Source organism: Pseudophryne corroboree, chromosome 2, assembly GCF_028390025.1.
Source record: "Pseudophryne corroboree isolate aPseCor3 chromosome 2, aPseCor3.hap2, whole genome shotgun sequence".
In the NCBI taxonomy this organism is placed as follows: domain Eukaryota; kingdom Metazoa; phylum Chordata; class Amphibia; order Anura; family Myobatrachidae; genus Pseudophryne; species Pseudophryne corroboree.
The window spans coordinates 520933948-520951106 of record NC_086445.1 but is presented as its reverse complement, the minus strand read 5'-3'; the positions used below and the strand labels follow the sequence as shown (position 1 = coordinate 520951106).

Below are 17159 nucleotides of genomic sequence, written 5' to 3'. Positions count from 1 at the left end.
TTGATGTAACCGTCAACATTTTACACAGAATTAGCAGCTCTTCCAACACACCCAAGAGGTGGCTGCCCATTTTTGTTTTGGGTGCGCGGTGTCGCCAGTAGCCCTAATTTCCAGCTTTTCTTTCTGTTTAGTTTTATAATCACTCACGTGCACAAGCATAAATGAAAGCTAAGAAACCAATGTTAAAAGTAAAAAAGGATTTCAAACAAGATAAGCTGGGTAGCAAGCAGTAAACTGGCAAGTGTTTAAGACATACAAAGCAGTAAAATCAATACTAGTTTTATTCCCTTTTGAAAGGTAACATGTAACCTCTACTAAGTGCTTTACATTATCTACTACTCACAATTGTATCGCAGAGCAGCAACTTAAGATTCAATACCAAGAAATAGTAAATTAATATTTGCCAATACTCAATGAAGCCAAACACTTGCATGTGTAACATCTGCATTAGTTTATCACTTCAGATAAAAAGCCTGATTATATATCCAAAAGGTTTTCCAGTACTTATCAATGTCAGAATTCACATAATGCAACATTGTGTGTGGTATGAAGTGGGATCTTAATTGAGTCAGTGGGTAGGTTGTAAAGAACGCCACTATCTGTGGCAAGATGAAATAGGGAGTTCTGATATGTTACATAGTGCTGCATATCACAGAGCAATGTAGCTCTAACACAAAAACTGTTCAATAATGGCCATATTCACATAGGTAAATATCTTCTAAATATAATCTGTATTAAAGCACATACAGGTCAGAACCAACATACATTTAAGTGTGCCTGAAGATCAGAACTCTAAAGACACTGAAAACAAAACAATACCAAATTGAAGATGGTGCATGTTCCTTTTTTTCAAGTAATGTGGTTTGTTGCACCATGGGCCTACCTGCCCCACCTGCAGTACAACATGGTTTTGCCCCGTTGCTTGACAATTTGCTTTACTTACAAACATGAATCAGGACCCATTTGCGCATCAATACAAACTAAACAATGAACAGGTAGATGTATAGTGATCCATGTGACCTTTATGTGAAAAGAAACAGACACTGACTTAATAAACCTTTGTCAAAAGGCGTAACTTATTCATACTTGGTTTATAGTGGCTAAATAAAATTGAACAGTTGAGTCAAGGGCTGTTATCGAAGGTTGGTGATTTACATCTGCATGTTTCTGGGGGGAATCGGTTGATAGAGACTGTTAAAAGGATGACACCATAGGGTCGACATGGTCATGTCGTCACTTTTTTTTTTTTTTTTTTAGTTTTTTTTTTTTAGGGTTTTTCATGTTTTTACAACTTTTGCTGCATTTTCTATGTCACAAACTATTACCTTAAGAAACTTTGTGGTGAGCAGAGAGCCCGCGAGGGAGAGCATTTCAACAAATTTGGGGAACAAAATGTTTAAATATACAAAATAAAACCCCGAAAAAATTAATAAATTTGATGTCGACCCTATGGTTTAGACCAGGGATGGGGAACCTTCGGCCCTCCAGCTGTTGTTGAACTACACATCCCAGCATGCCCTGCAACAGTTTTAGCTGGCCAAATAGCAAAACCGTAGCAAGGCATGCTGGTATATGTAGTTCAACAACAGCTGGAGGGCCGAAGGTTCCCCATCCCTGGTTTAGACCTACTGACTGCCTACCTTTTCAATGTCTCTCCTGTATCACACCCGGTTCTGGAGTTAGTCATCAGTTAGATTGGCAAGTCTTATAATGTTGTGCAGGAAAAAAAGATTTGTGAATTGAGGGGCAATTACTGAGGTATACGGGGCAGAAGTGACAGTGATGAATCACAGATGGGTCAAGAAGAACATGGTCTAAGATGTTGGCATTTTGGAGTGGTGCCTGAAACAGCAGTTCCCACATCCAATAGCAAATGTTTACTTGATAGAATTTCATTTGGAAGAATGCTGTTGTATCCCTTTATAGCACATAATGTGCCACAGCAGATTAGAGGGGTTCTTCCAATCCAAAATGACCAATGTCCTATTAAAGCCCTTTAGAACATTCCCTTTATTATAGCTGTTACCTACACATTAAAAATAATGTCAGAAACTTTGTTACGCCTGACTTGATCTAGGACATTACTTATATGTTATTGTCACTAGACACACTGCTTATGGTTACACAATCTTCTAATTTCAAGACTATGGGGGATATCCAATTAGCCCTGGAAATTTACTGGGGCCAATTGTCCTGCCGGGGGCTATCCTATTACCCCCGATAAGCCAACACAAGCGGGGGTTACCCGATGCTGCACCGGGTGCCGGCTCCTGACAGCGCCCAGTGCAGCGCTGCTCCTCTGGCTCCCCCGGTCACATGTCCACTCCCCCATCATGTGACTGCTGCCGGGGGCGGAGGATAGGGGGGATGCGGTCACGGCGCTGCCCCGGCTTCTTTGTCGGGGGTAACCGCGCAGAGGACAGCTTCCGGATGCCTGCTGCTGCAGTGGGCATGGGGCGCTGCAGGTTGTCCCGCTCATCGGGGATATTGTTTCGCCTGCGACCAAATCCACAGAAACAGCCCCGTTTCCATGCGAAAACGGGGCTGTTCAGGTTTCACTGAACCTGTGTGTTTTCGGGAGAAAAATGAAAAAAAATTTTTTTTTTTTCAGGCGATCTGGATAGCCTGTAGAAAAAAAATAAAAATAAAAAAAGGTGAACTATTGGGAAAAATCGCAAAAAACATAAGTTTTTCGCACCCGTTGTTTTGCCGAGCATAATAGGATTATCCCCCTACGGCTGAAATACAATATACAACATGTGTAAATGTTATCAAGGAGGGAAGGGGATGATTCCATAATACATTTCACAAAAAAAAATTCACATTTTCATATACCAAGAAATACACAACGCTTACCTGTATGCCAAACATACTGTACCCAAACATAGGTACTGGCTGCAAAAAATAGCCATTGCACTGGTATAAATAGGAGACATATTATGTCCGATGTGAACGCTACACACACAAAAAATACTGAGAATGCCTGAAACACAAAACAGATGAGAGGTGGTTATTCTGCTGCTGAAATACTGCATATTAAACATATAAAACTGCAGGTATTAAATAGTAAATATCAACATTAATCCTAAAGGGGGTATCCAATTACCAGCGGTAATTCTGTCACCTGGGGCTACCCAATTAGCCCTTATACGATGTACTTCTCCCCCACGATGCTGACATTTATCAGGTACAGTATAATGCTTCGGATGCCTCAGGCACTCAGCACATAATCCGCCATAACTGTCCTGCTAGAGCTATGATAACACATGGAATCAGGGAATTAGCCATCGGTCAATAATCACGATTACCGGCCATTTTTTCGCCCGAAAAGGCATCGGAGCTAATTGGATACCCTCCTAAAAGGTTATTTTCTGCTGATCAAACATTTGTTTGCAGTTAATTGTAGGATATAGATATAGATATATCTATACAGCACAAAATGCACAATAAAAAAAACACACGCACTGGACTGGGAAAACATTAAATGCCAGATAAGTATTACACTATACTTTATACACTGTCACAGGTGACAGAATCATGACCGTATTATAACGTATGCCTCACCAAATCCTAAAATTGTCAATCTAATCTCATGGGACAAAAAACCCATAACAGATTTACTTGTTTTTACAGAGAAACACACAGATGCATGAAGGGCCTGAAAAAAAAAAAAACCTCCCTCCCTTAAGGACTCCAAATCAAGAGGTAATTTGAGCTTACTGCCTATAATCAAATCACTTTACATAGAGGAGATAGCACTTCTGGATAAAAATGATAAAAACAGAACCTTAAGCAATTTGGTTTAGGGCAAGCCGGTGTTAAGAATCTGCAAAGGAGAGAGATTGCAATCATGTCAGAAGCACTTGCTACAGATATGTCTGTTAGGAGTACTAAAAACTATTTTCCAATAATATGAAGTCCCTACAAACATTTATAAACCCATGAATCTAACATCAGAAAGACCAAAGTATGGCTTTTATTGAGGGGCCTATTTGCGACAATACCACCAGGCAGAGACACATTGGAAGCCCAGGAGCCTCCATGTAAGTGTAAAGACCTCAAAAAAGACATCCAGCTACAGTTACACATGTAGGCAAGAAAAGGAGCATTTGGGGTGGTCTTCTGTATGCCGGCGGTCGGGCTCCCGGCGCTCAGTATACCGGCGCCGGGAGCCCGACAGCCGGCATACCGACACTTATTTTACCTCGTGGGGGTTCACGACCCCCATATAGGGAGAATAAAATAGTGTGGCGCGCGTAGTGCGCCACCGTGCCCGTAGCGTGGCGAGCGCAGCGAGCCCGCAAGGGGCTCACTTGCGCTCGCCACACTGTCGGTAAGCCGGCGGTCGGGCTCCCGGCGCCGGGATACTGGTCACCGGGAGCCAAACCGCCGGCCAGCCGTAGTGAACCTGAGCATTTGTATAACCCATATGGATGGAAGGAGACTTTTCCCCAACCAACAATGAATAATACACAGAACCTAAGAGCAAATTTTTACTTCAAAATCAGTTTTTCCCAAATTGGAACAGATTACATTTGCCACAAAGGGGGATATGCAATTATCCCCGGTAAAACATTGGGTTCGAAAAACTGCAGTTTTTCTGACTTTTTCCGATGGTTTTTTTTTTTTTTTACACAGGCTATCCAGATGGATCGCTAGGGAGGGGCCTTAGACTGCACACCTATAGCTGCCAGTAATGGAGGTGCTACCTACCCTGACCCTCATTTAGTTTAACTAGGGTACCGAGCATGCCTGCACTTGTGTATATGGCACAATTTTAGGGAAGTCCAATTATTCTGTACTATAAGTCAGCAATGGGGTGGCTCCTGGGGTGCGGGGCCTTCTGGACTGCCGTGGCTGGGTGACAAAAGGGCATCGCTGCACTGCATTTAATTTGGCACTTTCATCATTTGTTTATTATATACATGTCACACCTTTTTCACTTACATTAATTCACCCAACACTTTCTCACCTATTCACTACACATAATCTTTCCCTGTGATGCCCTGGGGTCGCTTGGCTGTGGTGGTTTGGGGGAACCCGTGCCCTAGGTTTGAACCCCTATATGGTGTTAGGTACTGCAGCAGAGTGGAGTCCCTTGCCGTGGGGCTGCAGCTACATGCATTGATCAATACATAACCAAACTATTTATTATATGCCAAGCTGTACGATATCAGTAATGCTAGCAATAGGTGCACCTACAACACACCCGTTTTTTTTCTGTATCCAGATGGATCGTCTGAAACCTGTGTGTTTTCGTGTGAAACAGCCCCGTTTACGGACGAAAACGGGGCTGTTTCCGGAGAACCTGCTTCACCTGCCGGAGGCAGTTAAAACAAAATCCACGATAAGCCAGCGCATACCGCGGCTTATTGGGGCTAATTAGCTAGCCCTCGGTGGGACAATTCCTCAAAATGTCCTAAGCAAATGTAAAATTCCAAGGGGAAACAGAGAAAAATTTTCACATTACATTAAGCGACACGAGAGCATGTGCTGCTGGAGAGCAGGCAGTATGGAGAAGGGCAGGAGACCACTTGATGAAGCAGCAAAATAAGTACTTATTTGTCTACTAGGTGATTCATTGCGCCCTACGGGCGCTCTTCACACCGTCGTAAGGGGCTACACCCCCTTGACCCTTGCACACCCTTGTGGCATGCAATATTTTTACTATATGGAGTATTACCTCCAATCATAATTGTGCGAGTGGTTAAATATTGCACAGACAAAGGGCGTGTAATGGTTAAGGCCCCTTGCAATGGTGTGAACAGCGCACGCAGGGCCTGATGAATCACCTAGTAGGTGCTTTGGCTCCAACTGGACCTTTCTGGCAGGTTCAATCCCTTTTTTATGGTCTGTACCGATTTTTGACTATCCAAGCTTCCATTGAAAGTATAGTGTTAAAGGGGCGTGGCCATGCTGCTGTACCTGTGACCACGCCCCCTTTTCGAATTTGACTCAATTTGTGTGTGTAAAGTGTTGGTGGGTATGTTGCTGCAGATGCAGTGGGCCTATTTTGGGGTGTGGGGCTGGAGCTGCAGCTCCATCAGTCCCATTGCTAATCCTGCTCTGTGAAAACAGCAGCCAAAGGGCAGAGCCTCCCATTGGATGTAAGCTGTGTGGGAGGGCGTTTCTCACCCAATCAGCAGTGGACTGGGTGTGATAGACCTGCCACTAACCCAATAAGAGCTCCTAGTCACGGCCAGCGTTATACACACAGGCACAGAGTCACAGATCTGGGCTATTATATAGGAGAGGATTGTTTATTGCAGGCTATTCCCAGAACTGTTATTCATGATGCCTTCCACTAACAGTACTGGTGGCTTACTACAAATATGATGTTATTACAATTAGAACATACTTCACTGGGAAAAGAGACAATTACCATTATGGTAATACTGAATAAAAAAAAGTGTGATAAAAGGTTAGAGCTGCAAAGCAGACATAGCTGCATGTTCTGTAAAAGCTTTTTTATCAGGTCTAAGTGTCACCACTAGAATTGAAGATCACAAAGGAAACGAGCAGATAAATACACAATCCCAATGGAATGCATGATCAAAACATTTGAATGAGACGCTGGAAGTCTTTATTATTCATTAAAGCCCTGTGCTGTGTGACATTACAAGATATAGCAATATAACTAAACTGTAATACAGCGTTCCAGTCTCTAAGACAGTGTGTCCCAACCGCGGTCCTCAAGGCACACTAACAGTCCTGGTTTTAGTGATATCCAGGCTTGGACACAGGTGACTTAATTAGCACCTCAGTTTTTTTGATTTAACCATCTGTGCTGAAGCCTGGATATCACTAAAACCTGCACTGTTGGTGTGCCTTGAGGACCGCGGTTGGGAATGCCTGCTCTAAGAGATGGATTGTAAGATTGTGAGCAGGGCCTTCCTACCTCTATGACTTTCTTATTACCCAGTTTTGTGTCATCACTGTTCCCAATTTTAAACTGCAACTGAATTTGCTGCGCTATACAAGAAACCGTTAATAAATATATCTGTTACAGAACTGCTGCTAGAGTGAAAGTGGCGTGACAAAGAGGGCGACATTGTGGCATACATTTTAATGTGCTTACTACACTTGGTGAAACCTCATCTTAAAATTGTATTCTAAATTAGATTACAAAAACTTTATATTCCAATTGTGTCTTCACATTGAATAAATGTAAGATTTTGCAAAAAAAAAAAAAAAAAAAAGGCAAGAGATTTAAGGCAATAAGGATGGTCAGTTTGGCTAGATTTATATTTTAATATTGACTAATAGCTTTGCACTGCTATGTAGAGATTTAAGTATTTAATAAGGATCCACCCTAGAAACCTAGACCTGCTGGAGCGGAGTGTGCAAGTCATGCACTGACAAATTACTGTCGCTTCTCATGTGCATTATATGACAGGATTTCATTGCAGGCTCATTAGCTTAATCATTTCATTGTCTATTGTAATGGTTTCAAAATGTGACGTTCAGGCACACCCTTCTGAACTACAAGTATGCGGGGGACAAATTAATCACTCGCTCATAAAGATTCGATTCAGTAAGTACATGTGTAGTTTTCATGACTTTGTAAGCCATTTATTTGGCACCATCTCATTTCATGAGGAGGTCTGGGCTCAGAAATCTTGTGATTTCTAGGAAAGAAAAAGTAGATCTTTGATACAGTATCTTAACAGATAAGAATTCCAAAGACCAAGAGTAGTTACAGCAGGAATTGTACAGTATACACAGGGAACAGGCACCACTGGGGGGGGGGGGGGTTAGGTTCAGGCACTAAGGGGGGAGGGTTAGGATCAGGCTGCGGGGAGAGGGGAAGTTAGGTTTAGGTAATAATCTGAAGGAAATCAATAACCATTTGGACATATTGGTAAAAGCAGAGGACTGTGTATTCCGGGTTGGTGAGTGCAGTGTAGAAGGGGGCTCTAGCACGGGTAGCAGCCGTGTCAGGCTCCCGGCTGTGACCCGTGCTAGCTAGTGGAAAAGGGGTATTAGTGGCCATTAAGATGTTGGAGGTTGAAAAAGATTTTGCTTTAACACACTTTCTGCTTCTGGAGCACAAGCATTTGCAATAAACAATCTGTAAATAAACGGCTTTTAATGTAGTCCGGGGGTTCCCAGTCACGGCCCTCAAAGCAGACTAACAGCCCCGGTTTTAAGGATAGCCATACTGTCTTAAGTACAAATGACTTCATTAGTACCTCAGTTATTCTGATTTAACCATCTGTGCTCAAGCATGGATATCACTAAACCCTGGATTGTTATGCTGGCGATAGATCGCCCATCGGCTGATCCACCGATCGATCTGACGATTGGCAAGTGTGTACACACACTTACCAATCGTCAGCATGATGTGTTGTGCCTGATGCCACAACTGGGTGAGCATTTACATGTGCCGACCCAGTTGTGATGTCAGTCACCGGTGGCCACCGCAGGAAGTGAATGGCGGTCAGCTGATGGCCCGTACACAAAGCACGATGCACCATTATATCTGCAGATATATCACAGCCAGGCTGATGCGATGTGTCTGAATGATGTTGTTCAGATATATCACTGGTATACACCCGCTCACAATATATCTGCCATTCAATTGAACGGCCAATATATTGCCCATTGTGTACACAGTTTAAGTGTGCCTTGAGAACAGAGGTTGGGAAACCTGATGTAGGAATTAACCAATAAAAAGAGATCCAAATAGCTTAACATATACATACCAAGCCCTGGTATCTGAACGAGTCGTACACACTTCTGATGAACAACCAGAATGGCCACAGATACTCAAATCTGAACTCCAGCACAAAGTCTGCCAGCAACACAAGGGCCCAGACAACCAGGAACTTCAGATACAGGAAGGTGCTGCAAGGATGAAAAGCACATGATTAAGGTGTTCATAAAAACATCCATACACTCAAAATGCAACAAATGAACTGTGTTAAATAATAATAATTAAAAAAATAAAATAAAAAAAAAAGCTTAAAAATTACACATGTAAAACAGCCAAGACATGTCGCCCTCCTTGCTAGTCTCATTCAATTCAAGTATTTTCATTATGAAAACTTTTATTGTCAAATTAAGTACTGTATATTTCTGCTGTCCAGCACTGCACAATGCTCCTCTATTTTTCACATCCGTATGACTACCTACATATACATGTTCATATGTTTTATCTATTTGATGGTCTAATCTACCACCCCGCACATACATCTAAAGTATAAGGGTATGAAACTTATATTTAGGTCCCTGTAGCCTCAACACACTTGCAACAATTTTAAACAGATAAAGGCATCTAAAACAGGTGTGCATAGAGAATTAAAATAAACCTAAATTGTTGTTCAGCTGATATAAAATCCAGGCATCCCCATGTCCAGGTTGTATATCTTCTTGCCAAATGGAAGCTGCTAGAGGTAACACAGCTGCCAAAAGCAGCCCACATAGGGGTCTACAGAAAGGCTTTTGAACACAGGCAGCTGCTATCTAGATGCACTTTTTGTTTTACAAACTGTGGCTCAGCTAATCTCCCGTAACACATTTAAGAGCGTACAATCCATATCTTTTTATTCTACTTTGAGTCTATTCGATTGATTTTCCCACGCATCTCTATACCTGCACATATATTTCTGGCCCATTTCGACATAAAACTGTCAGTTTGGGAGGTTTGTAAGCACAATATCACATTCTATGGTGCTGTTGGTATGCATTTCTTAACAGAAAGTGGAGTAGGAAGGGTTTTGAATTGGTTTATTAAGAAAAAAAAAAGAAAAAAAACACAACTATGCCAAGTCATGCATGTTATGGGGCGATTCAACATATTCCCCTGCAGCTGTCACTAGACGATGCCCTACGGAGCAATCCAATTGTTGCTCCGTTTAGGAGCTAGCGCCGCGGGGCCACATTTCTTCTCACAGCTACTGGAGAGAAATTTTTTTTTACAAAATTACGAAAACAACGTAGTTTGAGCAACCCCGTGGCTCTTTGTGTGCCCTAACCAGGAGTTTATGCGCAGCCAAAGCCAGTCTAATTGGGCACAAGCACGATAGTGAATGGGCGCCTGTAACAATTGAATTGCTCCTTCAGGCACCCATTAATTATAGCGATGCCCATAACAACTGATTCAGCCCTCTGTGTATGATACAGATTTTATATACTAATTTTGCTGCAATAGTCAAATCTTTGCTTATGTCCTAGAAAGACCAAAGTGTGAAACATTTAAAATGCAGAAGAAAACATTTTTCAATTGTAGAAAGGACTTTAAATTGAAAATAAAAATATACAACTTACTTACATAACTATGGGGGGGGGAGAATTCAATTAGCAGCGGGAAATTACTGCATCTAATTGATCGCCAGGGATGGGGGTGCGGGGGGGGAGTAATTTAACTGTCCCCAATAGCCACCATTATTGGATATTTAGTTTCACCTGCCCAAAGACAGAGCAAGACAGGAGAAACAAAATCCATGATAAGTGGCAGTTTTCACGGCTGCGATCACAAAAATCACAGACATTCGGTAACTTATCCCTGATCCTATTTGTTTATGCATAAAACTAGGACTTTCTACTTGTGCGCTAAAAATCAAGGAGTAAATGAATCACCCCCCCAAAAAAATAAATAGCATTAATACATTTTTTTCTTGCTGTAAAGTTTTGTTTTTCCCATGTGAAAAAACAACGTGTACAACTGAATTCCCCCTGTGTGTTTAAAAAAAAAAAAAAAAAACCTCATTCTAACCATTTTAGATATATTCAAAGCTTCAAATAAACAACTGCCAAGATGCATACAAGGCAAAGTTGCCAGGGAAACTGCTGCCAGAAGAGCATCCATTTCATGTCCAATCAGATTTCTTGTTTTTTTATTGCGAAGAACACCAGTAACTGGGTATCACGCAAGGATTTCCAGAGGTATCAAACTCTGAGCGTGATTCAATTGCTATTTGAGCACCCTCCGACAGCTATTCAATTCAATTGTTGCTCTGACCAGGTGCCCATTACTTTTGATGTGCCCATAAGCATGCAAGTCCCAGCTGCAATGCGAATAGTGCCGTTTGGGCATCCAAAAAGGACACTCTTTGCACATGTAAGCTTGCCACAGCTATTCGTGCCGCAAAGGATCAACAATTGAACTGTTCAGTCGTCCACCATATAATGGCAGCCTCGGGGAAAAGAGTGGTTTTGCTTAAACTATAAAATGGGCAATTGAAAGAAGAAAAATAAAAAAATAAATAAAAAAAGTGTAAATAAATCTAAAGCCGATCATTAAAAGACTGGAGAGAGTCGACTGTTATACCGAGAAGGAATTATGTGCAGTCCATGTATTGGATGGATGGATATCCCAATTAAGTATACTATGTAGCTTACCAAGCAATAACATTCAAATTTAATCTTTTTTATGGAGTCCAATCAAACTAGATTAAAAAAAAAGGACAGGAGCCATTTCAAACACCAATCTGATAATTCAATAGCAACTGTCAACCAGGAAAGAAAGTCTAGATAGTTGCCTGGTGCCCGTCTATATAATAATATTGAAGAAGGGTAGTCACAACAAACTAGCTTCAGTAAGTGTAGGAACTGTTCCCATTGCTGCTCAGGCGTACCTGTATTTTGCAGTTTTCCATAGCATCAATGGCCATGTCTACTTTGTTATAGGCTAAAATCAGTGGTTCCCATACTTTGATTCATGGCACCTTTGAGTACCATATTTTTTATTTTATTTTTTACAGCACCCCTAGGCCAAAAGTTTCTTATTGAGAACTTTAGAAATACTAAATTAAGTAAATTGTGTTTATATGTCATAATTAGATTTGTGTGGTGAGGGATAAGATTTGCTTCTGTTTGTCCACATATTTTATGATTGGCAGCCTCCAATTTGTCCTGGACCACCAATCCAAGGGACACCTGCAAGTGTCCCGAGGCACCCCAGGAAGCCACGGCACACAGTTTGAGAGCCACTGGGCTAAAGCTTCATTATCTGACCCATATGCACTTAGACAGCACAAGTGGCAGACTCACTCCTTTCAAATCGTAACCACTGATGCTTTCGGTACACTAAACCCCGAGACCAACACCCTAATGTCATGAAAAGCACCCCTCATACCCTGCAAAGTCACAAGGATGAGCATTCTCTGCATGGAATATATAAGATATCCCAGCATTCAAAATCCTGACTACGGGTATCCAGACAACCAAACAGTGAGGTACCTTACCCTAATCCCCAACCACCCTAACCCTCCCTCCCCGCAGCCTAAACCAAACCCTTCCAATCCCACTGCCTAATCCTCCCCAGTGGTGCCTACCCTAACACATCCTCCTTCCCGCAGCCTAAACCTAAAAGCCCCTATACACTACAGAACTGTATCTCATGCGATTTCCCCAGGCAGCTCCTGTACTCACATTATCGTACATGCCACTCATCTTCACTCACAACGTACTAACGATAGATCGCATGCAATCTAAACTTTAACGCATGCGACATGGCCAGATCTTACCAGCAGCGCGCCTCCGATCATAATCGTAAGTGGAATACACTTATTAACGATACGTCAGCATGATGCGTCGAAATTGCACCTAAATGGCCGATTCACTCTAGTGTATGGGCACCTTAACCTTCCCTCCGCCACGGCTTATGTCTCCTGAGTGGCAGCAGTTCCTTGTTTGGGAGCGCGGCACTGGCATTGTAATCATGTCGGATCCTGATGTTAGTATTCTGAGCACTATCGGGATTCCGCCTGCCAGGATTCTGACCACATCCCCTCAGCCTTGCCACAATACATTCTGGCCCCTCTTACGAGCTCACCAATTGGAACACAAACCACAACTTATGGGAATGGAAAATACACACAAATAGCTATACTACCTTTATGTCTAAGAAAAACCAAGTATCACACAGAGCAATTATAACTTCTAAAAGGTTAGAATGTGACCATATAGTCAACTATTGTATTGTTTAACAGGATTCAGTTTTTACACAAAATTCGGCAGTATCTTTTGCACATGAATTAATCTTCCAGCCAAACCAAAATTATGGACAATCACATTAAACCCACAGGAGCTGTCTGCAGACATTGGGTGTAATTCCAAATTGATAGCAGCAGGAATTTTGTTAGCAATTGGGCAAAACCATGGGGGTAATTCTGAGTTGATCACAGCAGCAAGTTTGTTAGCAATTGGGCAAAACTATGTGCACTGCAGGGGGGGGGGGGCAGATATAACATGTGCAGAGAGAGTTAGATTTGAGTGGGTTATTTCGTTTCTGTGCAGGGTAAATACTGGCTGCTTTATTTTTACACTGCAAATTAGATTGCAGATTGAACACACCCCACCCAAATCTAACTCTCTCTGCACATGTTAAACCTGCCTCCCCTGCAGTGCACATGGTTTTGCCCAACTGCTAACAAAACTACTGCTGCGATCAACTCGGAATGACCACCCATGTGCACTGCAGGGGAGGCAGATTTAACATGTGCAGAGAGTTCGATTTGGGTGTGGTGTGTTCAATCTGCAGTGTAAAAATAAAGCAGCCAGTATTTACCCTGCACAGAAACAAAATAACCCACCCAAATCTAACTCTCTCTGCACGTTATATCTGCCTCCCCTGCAGTGCACATGGTTTTGCCCAACTGCTAACAAAATTCCTGCTGCGATCAACTTGGAATTACCCCCATTATCTCTTAACATGTCATGATATAATATGCATTTAAGTGTTTATGCAGCAAAACCTGTCAAGCAAATGTGTTTTTAACCTATAGAAAGAAAATAAAAGGGGACCTGCATGTTTACTTATTTCTGTACAGGTTGTTCACACATCTCTGGTTACTTGTTTAAAAATAAATAAATAAAATAATATAAAGGCATAAAGGGGAATATTCAATTGAAGTCGGATCCATTCCGCCATTCATTTGTCGGAATGGATCTGACCTAGGCTATTCAAATGACATCTCAAGTCGACTTTAAAAAAACAAGTCGAATTGAGATGCAGGAGCTGAGACAGGGTCTCGCTTGCTGGAGCCGGGTGGACGCTGCCGTGAGCGGCGGCTGTGACATCCTCTGGCTACGCTGCCCACTGCTGTAGCGCTGCTCTCAGTCTGTCTGCGGCTCTCCCCGTCTCCTCCTCTCCCCCATCTCTGCTCCCGCATCACAGCAGCGTCCACCCAGCTCCAGCAAGCGAGGTCTCGCTTGCTGGAGCCGGGTGGACGCTGCTGTGACATCCTCCAGAGCTGCTCTCCCCTGTCTGCCCGCGGCTCTCCCCATCTCACTTGGACTTTTGTTTATAGTCAAATTGAGATGGTCGAAAACGGGGCCAAAATTTTTCGACACAAGCACGTGGATCAGCAGCTATTCTGCGATCCACGTGCTTTTCGACAAGTCAAATTCCTCGACTTGTCGGATAATTTGGGGTTAGATTGAATAGGTCGGAACCCCTTCTGACCTAAAAAGGTCAAAAAATAAGATTTTAATTACCTACCGGTAAATCCTTTTCTCAGTCCGTAGAGGATGCTGGGGGTCAATATTAGTACCATGGGGTATAGACGGGTCCACCAGGAGCTGGCTCCTCCCTCTATGCCCCTTCTACCAGACTCAGTCTAGAAACTGTGCCCGAGGAGACAACAAACTTTGAGAGAAGGAAATAAGATTTTACTTACCGATAAATCTATTTCTCGTAGTCCGTAGTGGATGCTGGGGACTCCGTCAGGACCATGGGGATTAGCGGCTCCGCAGGAGACAGGGCACAAAACTAAAGCTTTAGGATCAGGTGGTGTGAACTGGCTCCTCCCCCTATGACCCTCCTCCAAGCCTCAGTTAGGATACTGTGCCCGGACGAGCGTACACAATAAGGAAGGATATTGAATCCCGGGTAAGACTCATACCAGCCACACCAATCACACCGTATAACTTGTGATCTAAACCCAGTTAACAGTATGACAAACGTAGGAGCCTCTGAACAGACGGCTCACAACAATAACAACCAGATTTTTTTGTAACAATAACTATGTACAAGTATTGCAGACAATCCGCACTTGGGATGGGCGCCCAGCATCCACTACGGACTACGAGAAATAGAATTATCGGTAAGTAAAATCTTATTTTCTCTGACGTCCTAAGTGGATGCTGGGGACTCCGTCAGGACCATGGGGATTATACCAAAGCTCCCAAACGGGCGGGAGAGTGCGGATGACTCTGCAGCACCGAGTGAGAGAACTCCAGGTCCTCCTCAGCCAGGGTGTGCCCCTGACCAAGTAGCAGCTCGGCAAAGTTGTAAAGCCGAGACCCCTCGGGCAGTCGCCCAAGATGAGCCCCCTTCCTTGTGGAATGGGCATTTATATATTTTGGCTGTGGCAGTCCTGCCACAGAATGTGCAAGCTGAATTGTACTACACATTCAACTAGCAATCTTCTGCTTAGAAGCAAGAGCACCCAGTTTTTTGGGTGCATACAGGATAACAGCAAGTCAGTTTTCCTGACTCCAGCCGTCCTGGAAATCTATATTTTCAGGGCCCTGACAACATCTAGCAACTTGGAGTCCTCCAAGTCTCTAGTAGCCGCAGGTACCACAATAAGCTGGTTCAGATGAAACGCTGACACCAACTTAGGGAGAAACTGGGGACGAGTCCGCAGCTCTGCCCTGTCCGAATGGACAATCAGATATGGGCTTTTGTGAGACAAAGCCGCCAATTCTGACACTCGCCTGGCCGAGGCCAGGGCCAACATCATGGTCACTTTCCATGTGAGATATTTCAAATCCACAGATTTGAGCGGTTTAAACCAACGTGATTTGAGGAATCCCAGGACTACGTTGAGATCCCACAGTGCCACTGGAGGCACAAAAGGGGGTTGTATATGCAGTACTCCCTTGTCAAATTTCTGGACTTCAGGAACTGAAGCCAATTCTTTCTGGAAGAAAATCGACAGGGCCGAAATTTGAACCTTAATGGACCCCAATTTGAGGCCCATAGACACTCCTGTTTGCAGGAAATGCAGGAATCGACCGAGTTGAAATTTCTTCGTGGGGCCTTCCTGGCCTCACACCACGCAACATATTTTCGCCACATGTGGTGATAATGTTGTGCGGTCACCTCCTTCCTGGCTTTGACCAGGGTAGGAATGACCTCTTCCGGAATGCCTTTTTCCCTTAGGATCCGGCGTTCAACCGCCATGCCGTCAAACGCAGCCGCGGTAAGTCTTGGAACAGACATGGTACTTGCTGAAACAAGTCCCTTCTTATCGGCAGAGGCCCTGAGTCCTCTGTGAGCATCTCTTGAAGTTCCGGGTACCAAGTCCTTCTTGGCCCATCCGGAGCCACGAGTATAGTTCTTACTCCTCTACGTCTTATAATTCTCAGTACCTTTGGTATGAGAAGCAGAGGAGGGAACACATACACCGACTGGTACACCCCTGGTGTTACCAGAACGTCCACAGCTATTGCCTGAGGGTTTCTTGACCTGGCGCAATACCTGTCCAGTTTTTTGTTCAGGCGGGACGCCATCATGTCCACCTTTGGTCTTTCCCAACGGTGCACAATCATGTGGAAAAAACTTCTCGATGAAGTCCCCACTCTCCCGGGTGGAGGTCGTGCTGAGGAAGTCTGCTTCCCAGTTGTCCACTCCCGGAATGAAAACTGCTGACAGTGCTATCACATGATTTTCCGCCCAGCGAAGAATCCTTGCAGTTTCTGCCATTGTCCTCCTGCTTCTTGTGCCGCCCTGTCTGTTTACGTGGGCGACTGCCGTGATGTTGTCCCACTGGATCAATACCGGCTGACCTTGAAGCAGAGGTCTTGCTAAGCTTAGAGCATTGTAAATTGCTCTTAGCTCCAGTATATTTATGCGGAGAGAAGTCCCCAGACTTGATCACACTCCCTGGAAATTTTTTTCCCTGTGTGACTGCTCCCCAGCCTTTCAAGCTGGAATCCGTGGTCACCAGGACCCAGTCCTGAATGCATAACTGTGGCCCTTTAGTAGATGAGCACTCTGCAGCCACCACAGAAGAGACACCCTTGTCCTTGGAGACAGGGTTATCCGCTGATGCATCTGAAGATGCGATCCGGACCATTTGTCCAGCAGATCCCACTGAAAAGTTCTTGCGTGAAATCTGCCGAATGGAATCGCTTCGTAAGAAGCCACCATTTTCCCCAGGACCCTTGTGCAATGATGCACTGACACTTTTCCTGGTTTTTTGGAG

At 43.6% G+C, this 17159-nt stretch overlaps 1 protein-coding gene across 2 annotated transcripts in view; it reads right to left on the bottom strand.

Annotated features, from left to right (window-relative positions):
* Nucleotides 1-17159, bottom strand: part of MACO1 (macoilin 1) — a 137328-nt gene that overhangs the window by 75866 nt on the left and 44303 nt on the right. For both annotated transcript variants that reach the window (XM_063954170.1, XM_063954169.1), the window contains exons 2-3: nt 8706-8847; nt 2857-2983 (exon numbers count right to left, since the gene is read on the bottom strand). In XM_063954170.1, coding sequence (XP_063810240.1) covers nt 2857-2983; nt 8706-8847 — 269 coding nt within the window. The remainder of the gene's footprint in view (nt 1-2856; nt 2984-8705; nt 8848-17159) is intronic.